At 40.0% G+C, this 24168-nt stretch overlaps 1 protein-coding gene across 1 annotated transcript; it reads right to left on the reverse strand.

The window, feature by feature from the left end:
• Nucleotides 1-17661: 17661 nt before the first annotated feature.
• On the reverse strand, nucleotides 17662-19323 carry RBMXL2 (RBMX like 2). Its single transcript, XM_019456169.2, has one exon. It carries the CDS (start codon nucleotides 19150-19152, stop codon nucleotides 17968-17970), a length of 1185 nt encoding a protein of 394 aa, XP_019311714.2. The 5' UTR covers nucleotides 19153-19323; the 3' UTR covers nucleotides 17662-17967.
• Nucleotides 19324-24168: the final 4845 nt, after the last annotated feature.

Genomic DNA, 24168 nt, shown 5'->3' on the forward strand with positions numbered 1-24168 from the left:
TTCACTGCACCTTCATTTGGTGCTGAAAGGAGGGCAAACTTGAGACCTTGAAGGAAAGGAGGCCTATTTAATTCCTACTGACACCTAAGGGAAAATGACACTGTCCAAAGAAAGAATCCAGCCCCACAGCAGATTACCAGCTAATGAAGGTGAGCGCCCTGCTGTGGTGATATCTAAAACAGGCAATCGTGCCAATTATAAAAGAAAAAGAGTGTAGACTTAAGGCTATTTGAACCAACCTGACCTGCTCTGGAGAGATTAAAAGAACTTAAAAACTAAACTTTTGGACAAAATATATAGAACAAAAATAAATCTTGAATGCATCAAAGATCTGCCCAAATAGTAAAAAATGATCAGGCGAAAATGTAAGTAAAGAAACTTTTGCTAGGAGGACACTACCAAATCTCCTTTAACAGTAGTTTCCAAAGCTTTCTTTAGCCTAGGACAGAAGACCAAATCCAGGGTGCATTTCGGCAAGGATTCTAGAAGGAGAGCCTCCCTCCAAAGAGCTGTACCCTCAGGGTCATACAAAGACAGACAAAAAGCTGCCTCCTCTACCCCAAATACCCAGGGGATTGCTTTGGTACTGAGCTGAGCACCCATCACACTGACTAGTAAGTGAATGTGTGCTGACATTAAGAGTTGGAAGGAAGTGAGTTTGTGAGGTATTCACAAACATGAGTAGGTGAACTATATGTTGAGGCCACAGTACTTGAAAAGCAGCTTCGCATTATTTAGTAAATATTCTAGGCCCAGAGATACTGAGAGGGACATTGTTCAAAACTGTCCCAAACTGGAAATTATGCTGATATTTACAACCACAAAATGGGCAAATAAATGATGGTATACTTACACAATGTAATGAAAATTAGCACTGCAATGAAAATTAACAAACTTCTACTTCATTCAAGAACATGGATAAATACCACAAATATTGAGTGAAAGAATAAAGTCACCAAAGAAAAAATACAGTATAATTCCTTTCATATAAAATAAAACCCAGCATAACTAGATCACATTATTTAAGAACACAGCTAGGTTATTAAAGTATAAAGAAAACAAGAACGCGAGCATACAAAAGTCAGGAAAGTCTTTACCTCCGGGGGAGGGAGAGAAATTAGTTACACTGGGGAGTGGCAGTAGGGGAGTGACTTCTTGTGTGCTGGCTGGACCGGTAGTGATTACATATGCGTTCACTTTACAATTTTTCTCTAAACCGTATAAGTAAATTTCCATTCTTTTCTGCATGTATGATATATTTTTCAATAAGCATTAAAAAGGAAACCAAGACAAAAATAGATAAAACTAAGAGGAGGAGAATGGGAGCAGAGGAGCAGGAAGAAAAGGAAGAAAAATGAAAACACATTGTTCTCTAATTTGGGTTTTCACAACAAACATGGAAACCTATCTTTTCAGCACCAAGACAATGCTCCTTGCTTTGACTACTCCTAGCTCTACAGTTCTAATTTTCCTTACAGGCTTTTGGAACTTTACAATGGCAAAGTAAAACCTGACAAAATCTAGAATGGCTCCTTGTATATGTTGGTGCTTCAAGTATTTGAAAGGGACCAAAAGGGTCTCTGACTAAGGCCACCTTGCTTCCCCTCTGCTAAAATAGAGACATCCCTCAGCAGATAAAATGAAAAAGAGCAAAGATAATTAGACTATGAAAATATTCAACAGGGAAAAAGAGAGACTAAGCTGACAAATCTGAGCATGTCCCACCCCCTGGCCACCCCAAGTAAACAGACTGCTTGCCCTAAAAAGAAAAATCATTAGGGGTGCCTGGGTGGATCAGTCGGTTAAGCATCCAACTTGGGCTCACGTCATGATCTCACAGTTCATGGGTTTGAGCCCCACATTGGGCTCTGCGTTGACAGTGTGGAGCCTGCTTCGGATTCTTTCTCTCTCTCTCTCTCTCTCTCTCTCTCTCTCTCTGCCCCTCCCCCACTCACGCTTTTTCTCTCTCTCAAAATAAATAAACAAACTTAAAAAAAAAATCACTAGAGGGGCACCTAGGTGGCTCAGTAGGTAAAGCATCCAACTTCAGTTCAGGTCATGATTTCATGGTTCATGAGTTCAAGCCCTGCATAGAGCTCTGTGCTGACAGCTCAGAGCCTGGAGCCTGCTTCAGTTTCCGTTGTCTCCTTTTTTCTCTGCCCCTCCCCAGCTCGCTCTCTTTCTCTCTCAAAAATAAATAAACATTAAAAACAATTTTTTTAATCATTAGAAAATATACCATTCACCGACTTATCACGATTTTGTGGTGCATAATGATTTATGAAAATAGAATACAAAATTATAAGAAAAACACCATACGAAATTAGGAGATCTTTTTTAGGGTTTGAAAAACATGATTGTTAAATTTCTCAAATGGAGGTTTGCTATGACAAAAAACTGAGGTAACAAAGTAAATACATGTTCAGGAAAAACTCTTAAACCTCAAAATAAAGGATCCTGTGTGGACAGGTTTCTCCTGACAGGAGAAATACTAGAGGCATGGAAGACAAATCTAGCACATGAAACACACATATAAGAAGCATTCTTAAAAGAGAAATAGAAATGCATTCTCTATTTGGTTTCCTAAAAGCTTGTATCAAAAGGGATATTGAATTTTCATGAATGCTTCATTTGGGATCTACAGATATGATTGTGTGTTCTTGTTTCTTTTGGTCTACTGATATAAAAGATTATATTAATAGATTTTTAAAAAACCACATTCCTATTTGTTCATGGTGTGTTATTCTTTAAATATGTTGTGTGGTTCAAAATCAATTAAGTGAAAGAAAAATGCATCTTGGACTAAAAAAACACCTGAATTTTCAGGTTGAAGCGTTTCACTTTGTTCACAGCAAATGTAATGGGGAGGTGGGGGGGTGGGGAAGGTGTAATCTCATAAACCTTGTAATTCTAAGGATGAACAAATAAATGCAAACCAGCATTCAAGTAAAAAGAAAAGATGAACCACAAAGAGTCCTGTTTGCCTCAGATGTCTGCTCTACAATAATAAAAGCCAGAAAACAGTTTAGTGTTAACTACAGAATCTTTAAAATGACAGACACACAAACATTTTCTATCTGGTCTTGCAAGCATTCATTTGAGAATCCACTGAAAAACATTCCCAACCATATAAGAAGTCAAAATCTGACAACCACCGACCATAAAATAACTAAAGTTTTTAAAAACATAGTAAAAGGGAAGATAGTACAAAAAATTGGCGGTAAGTATTGAAAACCAACAAAATTTATACTACATAATTTTAAAATACCCTAATGGAATTAAATACCATTGTCACTAGTTTTTTTTTTTCTTTTTTAATTGAAGTATAATTAACATATAGTGTTATATTAGTTTCAGGTCACTAGTTATTTTTGCCAGAGGGGCTACATAAAACAATAAGCATCTAATATTCCAATGATTCAAAACTGCAAAGGGCAATGGGAGGAAACTAGGGTGGAGAAACATTCTAATTTTCTCTTTTTGAAAAATGAATTTTCTAATTTTTCTAATTAGAAATTTTCTAATTTTCTCATTTTGAAAAATGAGGGAGGTGGAAACTACTGTTTCATTCTTTTTAACTTTTTTTTTAATGTTTATTTATTTTTGAGACAGAGAAATACAGAGCATGAACGGGGGAGGGTCAGAGACAGGGAGACACAGAATCTGAAGCAGGCTCCAAGCTGTGAGCACAGAGCCGGATGCGGGGCTCGAACTCACAGACTGTGAGATCATGACCTGAGCCAAAGTTGGATGCTTAACTGACTGAGACACCCAGGCTCCCCTACTGTTTCATTCTTGACATTGAAAGCATAGCTCCTTCCTCATTTATGAGCAGTTAAATGTAAATGATCATGTTATCAGCACATCATTATATTTCATCTCCTTATTTAATTCCTTTTGCTTTTTTTCATATGCTGACACCATAAACAATACAAAATAATTATGATGGCAATATCTCTGCCTTATTTCTTACTTCAATCAGATTCCTTCTGCTTTAGTATTAAGAATGCTATCAGCTGATATTGCAAAATGGATACATTTTATCCCGTTATATTTTTGGCATAGGAAGAGTCTCTAACAAAAATGGATACTGAATTTTTATTAATGCTTCATTAGAGTGTATGGAGATAACTGTGACTTTTTAAATTTTGGTCTACTGTATAAAATATTATATTAGTAGATTTTATAAAACTACATTCCTATTTATTCATGGTACATTATTCTTTAAATGTTATGTGAACTCATTACTATGATATTATTGAGGATATATTTTTATCTATATTTACAGGTGAAAAGTGCCTGTAATTTTCATATTTTTGTCAGGTTTTGGTAGCAAGTTTATACTGGCTTGTAAAATGAACTTAGACACTATTGTTTAAAACACTTTTCAAGGGGTGCCTGGGCAGCTCAGCTGATTAAGCATCCAATTCTTGATTTCAGCTCAGGTCATGATCCCAGAGTTGTGGGATTAAGCCCTGTGTCAGGCTCCATGCCCAGCACGGAGCCTGCTTAACATTCTCTCTCTCTCCCTCTGCCCCTTTTCCCTTATCATGTCCTCTCGAAAAAATAATAAAAGAAGGGGCATCTGGGTGGCTCAGTCAGTTGAGCATCTGACTTCGGTTCAGGTCATAATCTCGCAGTTCATGGCTTCAAGCCCCACATCAGGCTCTGTGCTGACAGGTTGGAGCCTGGAGCCTGCTTTGGATTCTGTGTCTCCCTCTCTCTCTGCCCACTCATGCTCTGTCTCTCTCAGAAATAAAATTAAAATGTCAAAAAAATTTAATAAAAAATAATAATAAAAGAAAATAAATATTCTTCAATAACTTATGTAGCATGGGGAATTCTGTCTTTAAAATCTGAACAAAACAAGTGTGGTTTTAGAGAAATCTTTCACATTTTAGATTACTTCCATGATTATTATCCTATTTGTATATTCTAGGTATTCTTGGATCTATTTCTACAATTTATATTTTTTTATTAAATGCCCATTTTTACTGAGAGTAGGGAGAGAACCCAGGCAGAGCCTGGCCTTAACTAAAAAGCCCTGAGTTGAGGATCCAGAGACAAGAGTCCACAGGGGAACAAGTCCTTCACCACACATAGGCCAGAGGACCTGAGAGCCATGCAACACAACGACAGAACTCTGGACATCTGCAGAGGGTCCACTTGGGGATCCAGCCAAGTGTGGATCAGTGCACGTGTCTGAGTAAACAATCTGAGACTGAGAAAGCACAATCCAAAAGGATTAGGAAGGAACAGTACCTGGCCCTTACGCCAGGCCAGGAATAGTGGGGTTTTTTTGCCACAGCAGTGGCTCAGCCCTAGACTGAGTACTACTCCATGGCGACCCCTAATTATGTAGTTGTCCAGGTTAGCCTGTGCTCACATCCTTAAGGAGCTGAGGCCTGGTTAATTTCAACTCTCCTGGGCACCATTTGAGGCTTGTGAACATGGTTGTTTAGAAACATGTATAAAATCAGATGAGCAGTTCAATAGGGTACACCCCTCCCCCAAGGTTCATAAATCTAGCTTTGTTGCTAATCCTTCGCAGAAAAAAAGGAAGCTCAAAGGAGTTAATCCAAATATATTAGTTACATGTGAAGTGTTTACTCCACTGGAAATAATGAAAATAAATGAAGCAGTGTTGTTATTGAGGCCATAAAATCCATTTGGCAAAAACTAATCTTCTTAGTTTGCTATTTTGGTATATCAAAATGTCCATAATATTTATGATTTCCTTATATCAGAGTAATGATGTTTCCTCAAAGCTTCTAGAAAGCAATTTTTCAATTCACTATTGTTACGTATTTTTGGAGTTCTAGTGTCAAAAATACTTCACTTGACATAAAAGAGGAAACAAACAATAGTTTTATCCAGACCCTACTTCACTTCAGCCTTTTATTTAGCTTCATTTCTGGTCTTCAGTTTTCCTTCTGTTCTAAAGCAAAAGTCTGTTTTCTCCTCCTGATGTGAAATGTTTTCATTTGTACTCTTACACAGGAGTTGGGTTGAAATTGTTAGTTTGTGTTTTCTTCCCCACTGGACTGAAAGATAAATATTGAAAGGAAGAGACCATAATTGTGTCACCTATCTGCATTCCCACCTTTCAGAACCATGTTCAGCCAGTAGCAAGTGTTGAATTAATCTTTACTAAATGAATGAATAGAAAGCTGAGGACAATAGCAAGCCATGAGGAGGTTCCTTTTAACATGTTCTGTGCCCCTTCATTCCTCACCAGTGGGTTGGACAGTTTCTTGGAAACCACTGAGCATCTGAAAAGTGGAATTGTATGTCCAGCTTATCTAAATGCCCAGACTGATTACTACCCCAGGAACATTTCTCCCTAATTAAATATACAAATGGTTCCTTTTTCCAGGTCTCTAATTTTGGTAGAAACACCCATCACAGTATCAACTTTAGAAAGTTTAGAATCTCGCCCCAAACCAGAATGAGGTCTGGAGAAAAAGGCTTATAACAATTAAATGTCCAGATTAAAACAAAGGCTAAAACCCATACACTGCTACATGTGGCCCCAATAATGAAATAAAAACAAGTGAAAATAAGCGTGTTGTAATGATTGAGTTCTCCAGCACAAATTCAAGTCTGGGTATAGAATATTATTATGTATCTCAATGTTATTGGAAAAATAAAAGCAGATGGTATCACAATATAATGGGCAAATGAGGACATCTATGAGTTTATAATCTCCAACCAGACAGGAGTCAATGAGTTGCTGCCTGTGAGGTAACTGGAAGATCCAGGTGAGAATATGATTGAACTTAAACATGATAGAGAATCGAACACTGAAAGGAGTTATTTCAAATTACATCCAGACAACTGCCAGCACAAAGTGGTCAATATGAAGGTAGTGTGTGTCCCGAGATTCTGACAAAGTTGAGCTTCTCCGGATTCGATACCAAAAATCACTACAGGATTTTTAAAAACATACATTATAAATTACAATTCAAGATTCATTGTGAGATTTCTTAGTTCAAAACAGCGGTCATGATTGAGGGATAAGATGCTAATTGTAGAGAAATTAATGATAAGAATAGCCAGTAGCCAGCAGAGAGCCACAGCAGCCACCCAAGATGTGTTCCTGCTCTATCCTTATCATCTTGTCCTTGGAGGAAGTGTGAAGTGTGAGTTATAAAAAGATACTAACACATTGGGTGAAACCAGGGATTGGTGGAGCTTTATCTCTATTAAGCAACCTACATGCTAATTTTTAATATATTTCTTCTGATTAAATGTTTTCTATAATTGTGAAATATGAATGCCTATTAAATAGGAAAAGAATATTCCCCATTTAATAATTTTTCCTACAACTTCAAGCTGAGAACTGAACCACTTCTAGGCCTCAGTCTTCTCATCTGTAATATGGATATTAAAAAAGCTATCTACTGTTGAAAGTGCTAGAAATTGTGGTTTATATACAAAATGGAATACTACGTGGCAATGAGAAAGAATGAAATATGGCCTTTTGTAGCAACGTGGATGGAACTGGAGAGTGTGATGCTAAGTGAAATAAGTCATACAGAGAAAGACAGATACCATATGTTTTTACTCTTATGTGGATCCTGAGAAACTTAACAGAAGTCCATGGGGGAGGGGAAGAAAAAAATAAAAAAGAGGTTAGAGAGGGAGGGAGCCAAAAAATAAGAGACTCTTAAAAACTGAGAACAGACTGAGGGTTCATGGGGGGTGGGAGGGAGGGGAGGGTGGGTGATGGGTATTGAGGAGGGCACCTGTTGGGATGAGCACTGGGTGTTGTATGGAAACCAATTTGACAGTAAGTTTCATATTAAAAAAAAAAAAAAAGGAATCTACTTCCTAGAGCTGTGAAGAATAAATGAGGTAAATTCTCCCAGCGCCTGTTCAGAGGAATCACTCAAAAATATTTATTTGTGTTACTATCATTAGAACCAACAAGAAAACTTGGAGATCGTGTAGGTCAACATTATCTTCACAACTCTCCATTTCTTACTTTTGAATTTGAAAAATGTTAAGCTAAACAGATTAAATGATTGCATAATTTCCATTAATATTCTGATATTTATCCTAAATATATAACCCTCTTTTCTTTAACTGTATGGTTTCTTTTTTTTTTTTAAGTTTATTTATTTTGAGAGAAAGAGAGCAGAAGCAGAGGAGGGGCAGAGAGAGGGAGAGACAGGATCTCAAGCAGGCTCTAAGCAGGCTCTGTGCTATCAGTGCAGAGCCCAATGTGGGGCTCTAACCCACAAACCATGAGATCATGACCTGAGCTAAAATCAAGAGTTAGACACTTAAATGACTGAGCCACCCAGCGCCGCCCCCCCCCCAACTGTATGGTTTCTTTAGAGCAGTAAGTTCTAATATGAATTTAAACTTTAAATTTGTTAAAAATAAAATTGTAATCTATACATTACTTAAAGCCCCACAAAACCTCTATTCTTATTCAATTTTTTAATATCTTCTTAAAACTCATATTTCATGGGGCGCCTGGGTGGCTCAGTCGGTTAAGCGTCCGACTTCAACTCAGGTCACCATCTTGCGGTCCGTGAGTTCAAGCCCCGCGTTGGGCTCTGGGCTGATGGCTCAGAGCCTGGACCCTGGTTCTGATTCTGTGTCTCCCTCTCTCTCTGCTCCTCCCCCGTTCATGCTCTGTCTCTCTCTGTCTCAAAAATAAATAAACGTTAAAAAAAATTAAAAAACAAACAAACTCATATTTCATGTTTTCTCCCTGGGATAAACACACATGTGGCGGGGGAGGGGGGGGGGGGCGGGAACTCCCTTGATTAGGTCACATTACATGGCAAAGGAGGTAGGATGCCACCACTGTGATTCTGGAGATGCTATGCAGATGTTATATAAGATTAATGTTCTGTTCTGTTGTTATACAAGAGCCTACATTAGCAGACTGGAGAGACTCTGTTGCAGGCTTTGAAGATATAAGCTGCCATGTTCTGAAAGGGCCTGCGAGAGGGTCACATGGCAAGGAACTCGGGGGGGTAGTAGCCTCTAGTTGCTGAGAGCAGCACCTGGCTGACAGCTAGCAAGAAACCTCAGTCTTATAGTCCTCTAACCACATGAAGATGAATTCTGCCAACAGAATAAATATATATGATAAATCAATAAATTTTGAGGTTTATTTATTTGGAAACACTTTTAATCTTTATGCAATTAAATGTATCAATATGTAACTTTTTTTTAATTTTTTTTAACATTTATTTATTTTTGAGACAGAGAGAGACAGAGCATGAATGGGGGAGGGTCAGAGAGAGGGAGACACAGAATCCAAAACAGGCTCCAGGCTCTGAGCTGTCAGCACAGAGCCCGACGCGGGGCTCGAACTCACGGACCGCGAGATCGTGACCTGAGCCGAAGTCGACCGCTCAACCGACTGAGCCACCCAGGCGCCCCTCAATATGTAACTTTTGATACGTCTGCTGTTGAACTTATCTTCCCCAACTCAAGGTCGTGTGTATATATATACATATATATATATACATACATATATATATATATACACACATATATATACACATACATATATATATATACACACATATATATATACATACATATATATATATACACACACATATATATACATATATATATATATATATATATACACATATATGTGGAGAGAGAGAGAGAGAGAGAGAGGAGCTGCACACCTATATCTTCTAAGCTTATCTTTTACCATTTTATAAGATGAAAGGAGTTCTGTGGATGGGTGGCAGGGATGGCAGCACAAGAGTGTGAATGTACTTCATGCCACTGAGCTTTACACTTAAAAATGGTTAAGATGGTAACTTGTATGTGTATTTTACCACAATTAAAATTATTTTAAGCCTGTAGAAAAAGGTATCAGATTTGTGGTTACCAAAGGTGGGGGATGGGAGGAGGGGAAATTGAAGGAAAGTGGTCAAAAGGTATAAATTTCCAGTTACAAGTAAGCACTAGGGATGTAAAGTATGACATGATGACCAGAGCCAACACCACTGTATTACCTACAGGAAAGTTGCTAAGAGGGGACATTCTAAGAGTTCTCATCACAAGGAAAAAACTGCTTTGCTTTTTATTTTATCCAGATAAGATGATGGATGCTAACCAAACTTACTTCAGTGAGCATTTCACAACATGTAAGTCAAAACACACTGTACACCTTAAACTTACACAGTGATATGTGTCAATTATATCTCAATAAAACTGGAGATAATTTTTTTTTTTTTTTTTAGAGAAAAACCTTACCTAAAAAAAGTTAATCTACCTGGAACTTATTTTGGAGCATAAAAGTGTGTGTGTGTGTGTGTGTGTGTGTACACACATTTTTTTTTTCCCAAAGTACTTAGCCAATTAAATCAGCATTACTCACTGCATTATTATTTGTCTTTCCCTACCAGTTTGAATACTTGTATACACTTGAATATATTTCTGGTCTTTCCAACTCTACCCAATGCTCAGTATCTGATTCAGTGAAGATTTCCAGTTGCCCCCATTTAATTTCATTACACCCAGAAGGAAGGTACAAGCATCACTCAGCCGTACAGTTGTGGCCCTGGAGGTCAAGTTCTAGGTGGCAGATATGAGAAGGGGGAACCATAAAGCCACAATCCTTAAGCTTTTGGTGCCATCTTGTGGACTGTTTTCATGGTTAACCTCTGTTCAGAGTCTGGAAACACTTTCTCTACATAATTTTTTAATCCACGAGGGCAATTTTAAATATTAAAAATGTAAGCCTTATCATGTACAGGATGGCCCTCTGCCTCCAAACTTTCTCTGTGGTCCATCCTTCAGATGCCGGGGATATAACAGTCAAGTGCAGCTCACATCACCACTCCTGTCTTCAGAAGTTTCAATTGGCAATAGAATAAAGTAGATGTAAATTATCAGAGAGGGAAATAAAACCAGCAAAGATGAGAACAATCCTAAAATTAAATATAAGTAGAAAAAAATGGACCAAATTTTCTCTAAAATGTACAATATACACACATTGAGTAGGAGCTTCTCTGTTTCAGGGACAACCTAGAAATTCACATCCTCTGGAAAGCATTCCTGTAATCAGAATTCCTTTTCTCCCTTAGTACATTGCCCACACCTATCTCATAGCACTTAATCTCTCTCTGATTTGCACTGTAGGTAATTTGATGCAGAACAATCTGCCAACCGCACTACACTGTGAGTGTCTTAAGGATAAAGACAGGATCTGGTTCATCTCAGATTCAAACAGCCCTGACACCTTTAAGATGAGTGACTTTCTCCAGGAAGGTGACTCAGACTTCAAAAGGTTGACACTACAAATGCAGTTCATTCCACCTCATTAATCCCAACAGTCCATGCCTGCTTCCCAGTTTCTACATTTTCCCTGTTAATGTTTTCTTATTACTTTGACCTCAAACTGATCTATTTTCTGCCTTTGTTGATTCACTTGGCATTCCCCTTTTGTGCTCTCTTGGTTATCAGCCTCAAGGTATGCCTTCTTAAATTAATATGTTAGTGATTTATCTGTGTTCCTTCACCCTTATCCATATAGCTCAAACTTCCAGCAAAAAATATCTTGATGTCAAAAAAGAATAGCAACAAGAAAACCACAGCCTCTATTTAATGAGAGCTTCCTATGTGCTACATGCTTTAATATATTGTCTCATTTAATTTTCCTAGTGATGTAGCTTTCACTCATCCTTCACATCTGAATTCAATCATCACTTCCTTAAGGATGCATTCTCCAACATCCCGTACTACACCAGACCTTTGTTACTATACTATAGTATCTCACAGCACTAGGCAGCTCTTTCATAATGCTTATCACACTTACAATTTTGCCTTTTTTTAACCAAAGACTATCTCTTTTGAACATTAATCCCTTGGAGGATTAATGATGTCTACTTTTGTTCACCACAGTGTCTACATTGCTTAGCTAAAAGATGAGGATTAATTTATCCCAAACAAATCCCCAGCAGATTGGTCTCCCAGAAAGAGATTGGCCTTATGTGAAGTATCAGTGGAAACTGGTTAAGACCTAGTTTTCAAGGTAATCAATCATGGTCAGCTGCACAGCTTGGACCATAGTAGCCCCTACAGCTATGGTGTTAGAAAAGGGCTAATCCTGGTGGCTCAGCTGGTTGAACATCTGACGCTTGATTTCAGCTCAGGTCATGATCTCACAGTCATGGGATCAAGCCCCATGTGGGGCTCTGAACTGATCGTGGAGCCTGCTTGGGATTGATTGATTCATTCATTCCCTCTCTCTCTCTCTCCCTCTCTCTCCCTCTCTCTCTTTTTCTCTCTCCACCCCCCTCCCCAAATAAACAAATATAGGACTAATCCTTTCCCAATCATGAATGCTGATGTAGCAAATCCTGCTGCTAGTTTACTATGTCATTCAGCTTCAATTGCAAGACTTTGGCCCCATTTTCCCAACATCTCAGAAGAGGGGTTATGCGGAGTAATGCCTTCACAGCCATTATATTATAGTACCGTTTATTTTCTACTACCTCTGTCTTCTGCAGTTTCATAGGTAAGGGGAGCAAAGCAGGGAGTTATAAAGTAGCCTGACCAAGATCACAGTTAGTAAGTGGTGGATACGGGATTTGGATTCAGGTCTACCAGATTCCATGCTACTTAATCCAGATCACTACACTTTACTACAACTCAGGGATTTCCTGAGGTACACTGGGCCCTGGGTCAATTGTAAATAACAACAATAGCCAAGCTTTTTAAAATCCTGGCACTGTACTGGCTATTTTACTTATAAGGTACAATGAAGTCTACGCCAATTAAGCCAGAGAGTAAGAATTCTAAACCCTGCTAGATTTGAAGGAAAAAAGGTCTTGATAACATCTATCTGCCTCACTTCTGACTGGTTAGGAATGGGACACAGAGTCTGCTGGCAGAAGTTTTGGCTCACCCTAGCTGTCAAGAAATATAGAAGGCAGAGGCAGAGTGGGGGCTGTGAAGAGTCAAATATCTCTCCAAGATTTCAAGCTGGGTGAGAACACCTTGAATATAAATACAACAAAACTCTCAAGTTGAACTTTCTGGAGACTTCTAGTACATAAGCAATTTTACTGGTCAATGGAAAGGATAAATACCAAAGGAAAGTCTGAGCTACTGCTATTTGCACAGTGCCCTGTACAACTGTTTAGTGAACCCACTGCAATTCCAGTCACTGTGCTGCAGGCTTTACATGCATTATCTTATTTTAAACTTTCACAATTGTTATGAGATATCATCACCATTCGCACATGAAAAAAACTGAAGGTCAAAACTTGTAATAAAACTGCCCAAGCCACATAAGTAAACAGAATGAAGACTCTTTTATACAACCAAAAGATTACCCTTCGACTATAATGAGCAGCATCCAAACATTACAGGGAAGCTTCGCTATTTTTTCCTAATGCTGTCCCTAAAAATTTCATAATACATCCTCAGATTTGCTCATTCTCCTTAAGCACTTTAGTAAATCTGATCAGTAGTGCATTCCACACTCCTCAATGCTCTGTAGTTGCTATAGTTTATTTTTTGCACTTGATACCCATATTAAGTGTTACCCTCAAAATATTTATACTCAGAATAATTTTTAAAGAGTTGTTAGATGTGTTATACTATAAGAGAAATTATATTCAGAAACTACGTCACCACAAACAATACATGAATTCTGAAAGGAATACCGACTACCACTGAGTTCACACAATCTGATTCTGCTTGGTGAGTTCTTAAATATGCTCAAAAGAGTCAAGAACAGAGTAACTGTCCCCACAAAGGAAATTGCTGTGCAAGAGAAGGAAAATCACATCACCTTTTTTAATATAAAGACTAAAAGGGTAGCAGCATGAACCTCACATAATCTAATGGCTGAGACATATTAGAGGCCCCAGGTAGAAGGAATACAAGCAGAAAATTCTTCCCCATTTTACTTGGCCTGAGGCAAGGGAAGAAAGGGAGCTACTGTGCTTTAGAAAGGAGGTCTGCCTCCAGCACTCTAGGAGAGTCCCGGGACCCAAAACAGGATTCAGGCTGCAATCAGAGATGGAAGATGTTCAGGCCTCACCTGGTGGGGAACACTCAGTGATGTTGTTGGTTGCCACATGGACACTTTCGATCCTCCTGGAACCCTATTTTGGACAGAAGGAATGTGGAGATAGGGTCTCAGGAGTAGGCTGAGTCAAGCACAAGATAGAGAACACAAAGGTTTTGGCTAGGAGATGCACATTCTTTAAATTATATCCAGTGGGTAAGTCCTGTGAAACACCTGGTTTGCTCTCCCTCGCTCATCATCATGAAAGAAATTACAAGCAAGAGTTTTCAATTGCTAGATCTCTTATATACTTTCCTACAAAAATAGCTTTATACAGTAATTTCCAGTAAAGAAGAATTGGGGCTGCTCTATTGCACACATACATGAGAAATCCATAGCCTCTGTATGCTGTCTTGAACTCATCTAAGCTCTGCAGGAGTCTTTATTTCCAAATGTTTACATCACTTTTTAAAAAGCTATTAATAGTTTTAATATTCAGGAGATTAGGCTTCAGAAATTGGCATTTTGTTAATTGGAAAAAGGTTTTCATCGTTATTATACTTCAGAAAGAATGTCAAAGGGGAAAACTACACTCTCCTCTAAGATCTGGTTCTCAGACATGCAAATTCTACCCCTGAGGTTATGGTGAGCTAGCTATGAGCCCAGTCTGGGACAGGAGCTTCTATAAAGAGTCAAACAGAATAAGGCATCACCCATAAACAAAGTCAAGAGGGAGAGTCATTGTCAAGAGTGTTGCAACTGAAAGGCAGGTTCAGGACAATAGTTAACATTTTTGAGTAGCCATTACATGCTGGTGCTGTGCTAAGCTCTATTTTTCATATTAAAGTTTGTATTTACTTATATTTATATATATATCAAAATTATGGAATATCAAAGATATGCTAATGTACACACCACAGAAATTTAAGATGTCAACATTGTCATTTTTGCTTAAAGTCCACCTGTTAAAGAAATAAAACAATGCATATTCGGCTAAGACCCACTCCTCATCCATCCCACCTTCCTTTCCTCACACTGAACTTGACTTTTCATGTATCACTCCAATCATAGGTTTTTTCATTACACTTGTATTTATGCAATTTGCCTTCCCACCCAACAAATACTTTGATATTTACCTATGTTGATACATGTGGATCTGGTTGATTCACATTAGCTTCTACATTGAACTTTATTATAATAAGTCTCAGTTAATCCACTCCAGGCAGGCTGTTTCTACTCTTTTAACATTCAGAGGGCAGTGATCTTGTGGTTAACTCCTGGTGTACATGTGCGAGTTTCTCTAGGTCCTCTCCTTGGACTTTCTGAGTTGTAAGGTATGCACCCTCCAACTTTACTAGGCATTGCCAAAATTATTTCCAAAGTGATTATGTCAATTTCTACCTCTATCAGAAAGGTATCAGTCCTTTTGCCCCCTTATTTTTCCCTTGGTGTTTTCTTTCTTAATGGTTTCTAAGCACTCTTGGGGTTATTTCAATGCAAATATTCTTCGAATTTATGGTTTTACATTTCACTTTATTAAATGTCCTATCATTAAAAAATATCTTAAGAATATGGAAAATTCTAGCAACATGATTTCCTTCGAGGTTTGTGTTTATGTCAAAAGTTCTCTGCCCCAGGATGATAGTTTTTCTTTATTTTCTTCTAAATATTTTTTAAAAATTTCCTCTTCAGGTTTATATCTTCAAACCATCTAGAATGTATTTTTTGTGTATGCTCAGTTAGGGGATCTCATTTTATCTTTTTACAAAGAGATAGCCGTTAAAAACAAAAAAAAAGTCCATCCTTTCATCAATGACTTTTAAAGCTACCTCTGTCATATATCATGTTTTCGTATGCAAGTGGGCCTATTTATGGGCTCACTGTCTTGGCTCTGTTGGTCTGTCTACCCTTGTCTGTTGATATCACACAGCTTAAGTTACTACAGCTTTATAACAAGTTTTGATTATCTGGTAGGGTGAGTCCTTTCTAATTATTGTTTTTTTTTTTTTCAGAATCACTTTGGCTCTTCTTGCTCTTTATTCCACCATATGAAGCTTTAGATAAATCTCCCATTAGTGTCTTTTTCTTACCTGTTTCTTAAAAATTTGTGGTGAATGAAGTCATTTTCTTTTTTTTTTTCTTTTTTTTTTAGTTTTGTGGCTGGTTAGCCAAATCTTTTATTCAGTATTCCATCGTAGATCACACAAATAAATGGGTATTACTGGGAAAGAGAAGGGAGCTGTGTGGAAAAATCATGTTGTAACTTCACTTGAAGTTGTACTGATTTTCCAAATTAATTTGGTGAGGTTAAGAATAGTTATGATAAAAAGTGTTCCCAACCATGACATGATACAAACCTCCATTTATTTAGTCTTTTTATAGGTCCTTCAATAAACGTTAATAAGTTTTCCATAAAGGTATTACACATTTTGTCTGAGTGATTCTGGATTTTTTTTTTTTTTTTTTTTTTTTTTTTTAGCTATTTCTTGCATTTGATCTTCTGGGCCAGTAATGCAGCCTTTCCTATAATTCACCTACTTTATTATTTTGTCAAAAAGTCATGTTTTTGGAGTTGTGTATGTGAGTGTGTTACATTCAGATCTCTTTAAGTACTTTTTTGTTGTGCAGGTGCTCATCTGTTTCCTCCAGCAATTACTATGCAAAACATGAGTCCTACTATTTTAACCTGATCCTTCTTTCTCTGGCGACTAGAGCTCCTTGACTGTGCAATTACCTCTCTCTCAGATAAACGGGGAAATTCCACAGGTGCTGACTGGAAAAAGGTGTTTCTTGCCCTGAGGTTGGGGTAGAAAGTGGAGACTGTTACATCCCTCCTGAGGCACCCTGGGGGAAGCCTCTCTGATCTTTATCTGTTCAAGCCCTTCTCCCCAGCTTAACAGTACAGAACACTCAACCCATCCCCAGGTCCCTCACACCAGGATGAGTTCCTCAGACGTTGAAATGCCAAGCTCTCTCAAGAATTCTCTGAGCTTCTGAGCTCTGATGCTGCTTCACATTTGGTTCCTCCACCCCCAAGGGCAGAAGACTAATTCTCTCCATAGGAGCCAGCTAGCTGGCTCTAGAGCCAAGGGCAAGTAGCGTGGAGTTAGGTACAGAAGCCATTATGATCCCCAAATTCACCATTGGTGTATTTTCTACTTGGCTCTTAATAATTTGTTGGTGGTGAAAATAAATGCGATTAATTGATGTTTGTCTGGGATTTCTGCAGCTCTGTGGTTGGTTGGCCAACTCTGTAATTTAGTATTCCATCCTTGTTCAACATATATGAATAGTATTTTGGGGAGCAAGGGAACAGGAGATTCTGCAGATTCTCAAAGTAAAGGCAAAAAGACAACATATGCCCAGCATTATCCACTTGCTTTTTTTAGACTTAAGAGTGAACAGAGCTTTTTTTAAATAGGCATCTAAATGATTTTTGTTGTTGTTGCTGGTCATTTTTTTTTAAATACTGGGAACACTGAGTCTCAGTCTGAAAAATACCCTGAAATCTTAAGAGTAGCATATACCAGTGCCCTTCCATTCCCTGCCCCCCACCCCCAAATCTTGTTGCTTTCAATTAACAGACTGATCCATTTTTCCATTTTTGGTGGGCAGAGACTGTCTCATTTATCAGGAAAACTTAGAAGAGAGGAAGCCTTTAGAAGAATTTTTACTTGGAAATATAAGAAGACTAGTACGCAGGTTCAAGTCATACTTTTAACATGAGCTTGTTGAAAGAAACGTTAACAATTCCAAAACGCAATTAAACGAGTTTTAACTTTTTCCTCCCAAAAAGCACAAAAACTATGGAGAGGAAGTGAACAGGAAATTTTAAAATTTTTTAAAAGGTAAAAACAACTCTTCCTTGTACTAATCCTTGGGTAGTTAGCACACAACTGACTCTTCTTTTCGTTAGTTTCTTTGAAAACGGAATTTTCAACTCCCAAGTCTGTTGGTACTTAGTATCTGCTCCGGGCTCCCCCTCTCTCCGAGCGGCTTCCCAGGCGGCCTCCGCCCCTGGGGACCCTGCGGCCAGAGCGGCTGTAAGAATCGCGCGGGGGAGGGCACCCCCTTTCCAAGGACGGGGAGAGCCCGCGGTCGGCTCTGCCTACCCGGTCGCGGGCCCTCGAGTAGCGGTCGCTACGGCCGCCGCCGTAACTGTCGCGGCCGCCGCCATAGGCGTCGGGCGAGCAGCCCCGGTACTCGTCGTAGCGGCTTCCCCCGCCGTACGACAGCGGAGGCCCCCGCATCGCGGCGGCGCTGCGCGGGTCCCCGTAGCTCTCGAATAGGTCTCGGTAGAAGCCTCCGCTCGGATGGTCCGAGAAGTCGCGGTCGCGCCCCCCGTAGCCGTCTCGGTCGCCATAGCCTCTCGACGGACAGTTATCCCGGGCATTGGAGTGGCCGTAATCGCGGTAGGTGTACTCTCGAGGCGAGGGAGCAAACTCCCGGGGGTCGCGGGCGCTAGGGTAGTCTCGGCTCGAGTAGTTGTCTCTGGGCGAGCAGCCCTCCTCCCGGGGACTCAGGTAGGGGTCCCGGCGCGGGGGTGGCGGCTCCCGGCGCGGTGGGCCTGCATAGCCGTCTCGCCCCCGTGCGGCCGCGGCCCGCCCGCGCATTCCACCGCCGCTGCTGCGAGCCAGGCCCGACGGCGCGGCCCTCTTGGGGGGCGGCCCGGCCCTGCGTGGCGGCGGCCCGCGCTTCATGGGCAGCGAGGCCCTGGAGGACCGCGGGTCGAAATCCCCCGCGTAGCTGCTGTCGTCCGCCGGCCCGCCCCGGGATGGGGGTCGCCGCGGACCAACGCCGCCCCCGCGGGTCCCGCGCAGGCCCCTCGAGCGACCGCGGCTGCGGGACGGCGGCGGGGCGCCCCGCCGGCCGCTCTCAAACGCCGGCTTGGTGGCCTGGGCCACCTTGATGGCTTTACCATCCAGGGCCTTGCCGTTCATATCTCTGGAGGCAGCCTTGGCGTCTGCCGGGCTTTCGAAGGTGACGAACGCGAAGCCCCTGGACTTGCTGGTTTCTCGATCTTTCATCAAGAGCACCTCACTGATGCGGCCATACTTGCCAAACGCGGCCTCGAGGCCTTTCTCGTCGGTTTCGGGGTTGAGCCCGCCAATGAAGAGCTTCCCGGGGCGATCCGCCTCAACCATGTCGGCCAGTGGTGGGCTCGGTGGAGGGGTAAGGCAAGGGGCAACGCCCGTTGTGGCCCGGGAACCGCTAGCTGATGGCGGCTCCTACCGGTCGGGTGGAGCGTCGTCGCGTAAACGCGGTCGGCGTCCCGGCTGCGCCGGTGGAACGCTGGGGTGTATGCCTTTGGGTCTGGGTGCGCAGCCAGGCAGGGCTCTTTCTAGTCGTGATTGGCTGGTGGCCCGGGGTCGCCGTCGGGAAGGGCAGGGAAGCTTTGTGACTTTACTTCCAGCTTTTAAACTTTGGCTTCATAACCTGCCCCTGGCTTACAGCTTTTAATTCACCCCTGAAAGCTCAGCTGCAAAATGAAAAGCCGTTAAATGTGTGTGTGTGTGTGTGTATACATGTATATGTATGTGTGTGTGTGTGTGTGTGTGTGTGTGTGTGTGTGTGTGTATTCATTCCCTATGGGTCTTAATGACAGGAATTACAGTGCATTCTAATCCAATTTACCCAAACCATTTTCAAACGAAAAAACCCAACTGAAAAATGAAATAAACGTCGAAAAATGCAGTTTGTACGTGAAAGGTATTAAGAACAAGAATTTTTTCACTTGTCAATGGGAATGAGAAGACTTGATAGTGGGGGATTGGTTGTGGGAATAGGAAAAAGAGAGAGTCATTCTTTGGATGCATAATTTTTTCCTTCTGCACCATTTTCTTCAATTTGTCAGCCTTCAGAGGGCTCAGAGTTTTATGTAGTACTGCCCTTTAATAAAAAGGTATTTCACAGAAAGCCACCTTTAGGAAAAATAAAGAGAAAACATGAGAGCTCTTGGACATTCATCAGAGTAGCACCTTAGCAAGCATAACAAGCTGAAGCCTTTGCCTCTTCCTCTCAAGAGGAGGTACATCGCAATGAAACAGAACATTTGGGTTCAAAGAAAAGTACACCATTCAAGTTTGTTCCATATGATATTCTCTGAATGGAGTAACTTGGTGAACATAGCTTTGCTTGAGATTTGACACCTAAAACCACTTTCTAAAAAAAAAAAAACTATAGTATGTTTGGGGGCTTTTTACAAAAATACTTTAGATTTTTCAAAGGCTGCTTTATGAAAAGTTAACTGAATAGTCATGAGATGTCAATGTTTGTGTATGTAATATGTGTACATATACATGTGCACATATGTGTTATGTCAGTTTACTACTGCAGTAGATACACAGTATTGAAAGAGGTTGTGAAAGCAGGCATTTTTATGATTTTTCTGACTTTACGGGGATTTTTCTGACTTTATGTTTTTAAAGTTTTAAGATTTTTTTAATATGAACAAATGGAAGTTAAATGCATCACATCAGTTCATGTGATAAGTTACAGTAACAGATTTTATTAAATCATTATTGTATTTCTAAGGTAAGTCTACCTGTTTGGGATGTATTTATTTTTAAATACATTTATTTTTGTTTGCTCATACTTTACTTAGAAATTTTACATTTCTGGTTCACAAGTTCCAGACCCGCATTGGGCTCTGTGCTGTTCAGAGCCTGGAGCCTGATTTCGATTCTGTCTCCCTCCCTCTCTGACCCTTCCCGGCTTGTGCTCGGTCTCTCTCTCTCAAAAATAAATAAACATTAAAAAAAAAGTTTCCTCTAATTGCTGTATTTAAGTTTAAAACTACTTCTCTCTATATTACTTAACAGTATGTCCTGAGCTGTGATACATGGTATTTTCAGTTGTTCAGTTCCTACCATTTTCTCATTTTCATTTCTTTCTTGATTCATGAATTATAAAGAAGTATGTTTTCAAACTTTCAAAAACACAGATTTTGGGAGTTATTATTTCTTAACATGTTTTGTATGATTTCTATTCTTTTGTTTTTGTTGAGAATTGTTTTGTGACCTGCTGTCAGTGCGTGTGCGTGTGCGTGTGCGTGTGTGTGTGTGTGTGTGTGTGTGTCTGCCTGTCTGTGTAATGTTCTATATATGCCTGAGAAGAAAGTCTATATTCTCTAAATAGTGGGGTAGAATTCTTTCTTTATATTGTGCTGTTTAAATCTACCTTATCCTATTTTTATTTGATAGAATTGTCGATCACCAAGAATGGTTTTTACCTTTCCCATAATTGTGGATTTGTCCATTTCTCTTTATTTTTATGCACATTTTTGCTTCATGTAATTTAAGATTATATTGTTGGATATATATAAAAATTGAGAATTGCTATGTATTTCTGATAACTGCCTTTATTATGTAATTGATCCTCATAATCCGTAACATTTTTATTTTAATCTGTTTTGTCTAATACTTTCATAGCTCAGTGTTTTTCATATCTCTTTCTGTCAGCTTACTGTGTGATGGTAACAATGCCCTTCTTGCCTTTTTTTCCCATCCTTCTTGCATTCTCTTGTACCAAATGAATTCTTTATTCCTCTTTTTCCTCTACTAATATAGAAGCTTTGCCTTCTATTTCTATTCTTTAAATGTTTACCTAAATGTTTTTATTTAGGGCTAACTTGTAAGTTTATTTATAGAATCTTAAATTTACTGCCTGATTTTTACATATGCACATATCCATGTAACCATGACCCATATCAAGATCTATAGCATTTCCGTCACCCCAAATATTTCCCTCGTGTCCCTTTCAAAACAATACCTTCCTCCCAGAGGTAACCATAACTTATGGTGACTTATATCAACCATAACTTAGTTTTGCCTTCCCTTAAACTTTATATAAATGGAGTCATGTAAAATAAACTGTTATGTATCTGGCTTATTTCACTCACTATGTTATTTCTGTGATTCATCCATGTATTGCATGCACCAGTGGTCTGCTCTTTTTGATTTTCTAGTATTCACTATATGACTATACTACAATTTATTTTTTCATTTTCCTGTTGATGGATAGGGGCTTGTTGGGGTGGGGGTGATTCTTGTTTCCTCCAGTTCTCCCAGCACTGCCCCCCTATCCAATCAGTCCCCAGTCCCAAAATGCATCCAGACTGCACTCACTTAACTACTTCTGCACCTCTACTACCTTCATACAAATTATCACCACCTGAGGAACAATATATATACCCATTTACATACATGTACATATACATTTGGTTTTTGTCCCCACTTCCTGGCACAGAGCTCCTAAAACCTTTGGGATTTCCTGAAGGATAGATTTTCTTTTGTTATTCATCAAAGCCCCTTTTGACTACACCTGAATTTATGCTAGTAAGGTTACTCCTACTGGGGGTCCTAGATAGTTTCAGGATGGGAACTGGTAGCCTAAGGAACCTGTGATTACAGGGTTAGAACTTTGAGGTCCCCTCTACACACACACACACACACACACACACACACACACACACACCAGGAAAGAGTGAGAGGCTGGAGATGTTTTTTAAATCTTTCTTTCCAGACAAAGTAAGGGACCATCGTGTGTCTGAAATTTTTGTTTCCTTTTGTTCCAGGGCTCCTCTCAAACTACTTTGGTGATGTCCCAGGAGCCCAAAGAGGCCACTACAATTCAATACTGTCTTTGGGAAAGTTTTGTCAGGGAGAAAGAAAGTAAACAGTATTAGGGCCATAGCTGCAAAGCATAAAGTCTGCAGGGGTTGGAGGGGAAGGGTGCTCAGTGAACTGGCAAGTTCCCGTACCCTTAACTAATGGTATGTTACAAAGAGTCCTGGAGCTTTATCTCAACCTCAAGGGTATACCCAGAATCTTAACAATCAAAATATTTCTTCACTGTGCTTCCAGAGCACTGGATCAGGAGTCAAGACTCACCAGATACCTAAACAAGCAAGCATACTGGAGATAAAATGTCTCGATGCTTGCTAAGTCAGTCCAGTTGTCCTGTCCCAGGGTCCTTTGGTGGCTCCGATTCAGGTCTGAGTAGGGACATCATAGAAGGGTCAGAAACAGCACCAGACAATTGTTAAAGATGACAAGACAGACTTAAGTATAACTTAAACTGTATAAACTGAGCTCAGCTCCAACTCAAAGGAGACGTTTTTAAAGGGAGAAGAGAGGGAACAAAAAGGGGTGATGGAGAAGTAAAAAATGTGGGACTAACGGGCTATGGGGGAATGGAAAAATTACAGAGAGGGTTGTGGAAAATTACTGAAAATGGTTTGGAAATGTGGGTTGGGACAATATACATTTTGCAGTGTGGGAACATTGTGCTTTCTTAGACAAAGACTCAGCATGGGGGCTGGGGTCACCTTTAAAGACATGTCCCAACACAGGTGGAAACTAGGCTAGACTTACATGGAGTCTCTTAGCACAGTGTTTGGACAAGTCCTTTGTGCTGCATGGGACTTCCTAGTTCACAGAGTGACTAATTTAGGGTGGTATCTTTGGTTTTGAATGCTGCAGAGCGGAAGCACATGTTTGGACTGATACAGGACCCACAGCTCACTACTGAACAATCACTACTGGTATGGTGAAACATACCAAGTTATTCTCAAGAAAACAGCCAGCCTGGTGGATTGGTTAATATTGTAAAGTCTGAGAAGCAGGACAGTTCAGCTCCCCCCATAAATGCTAAGTGGAACACCCCACGTGAAGCATCTGATATGCTTCACATGTAAGCCATGTGGGACTGGCTTTAGGATAATCAAGATACTCACCCACTGAATATGCTGGTTACCCAGGTCATGGTAAATGTTGTGGTTAGGGGGCCCTTTTGCATAGGCATCTCATGTTACAAAATAGAGGGGCAGTCTGAAAAGCCTCATAGAATTTGTAATCTCAGCTTCCCCTCATGGGTCTTGTAGGTGCTAAAAAAAAAAATACTAGCAATAAAATGGAGAAAGGCAGAAAGAGTTAGGGGACTTGTCCCATGGTTATTAAGAAGTGACATAAATAGAATGGACATTGATAAGGTTAACGAAAGTCTTAATGCAGCACTATCCAAGGCTGTGTAGACCAATGGGATCTCCTGTTAGTCCTTCAACATCAAAGAGCCTCAAATAAATCTGCTCTATTTACCCCCAGTTTAGAAGCATTTTAAAAGCCTGAAAGTAAAGATTACAGTGAGAAACTGAATTGGAA

This window comes from Panthera pardus, unplaced genomic scaffold (assembly GCF_024362965.1).
Source record: "Panthera pardus isolate Hobbes unplaced genomic scaffold, ASM2436296v1 HiC_scaffold_12, whole genome shotgun sequence".
NCBI classification, from domain to species: Eukaryota; Metazoa; Chordata; class Mammalia; order Carnivora; family Felidae; genus Panthera; species Panthera pardus.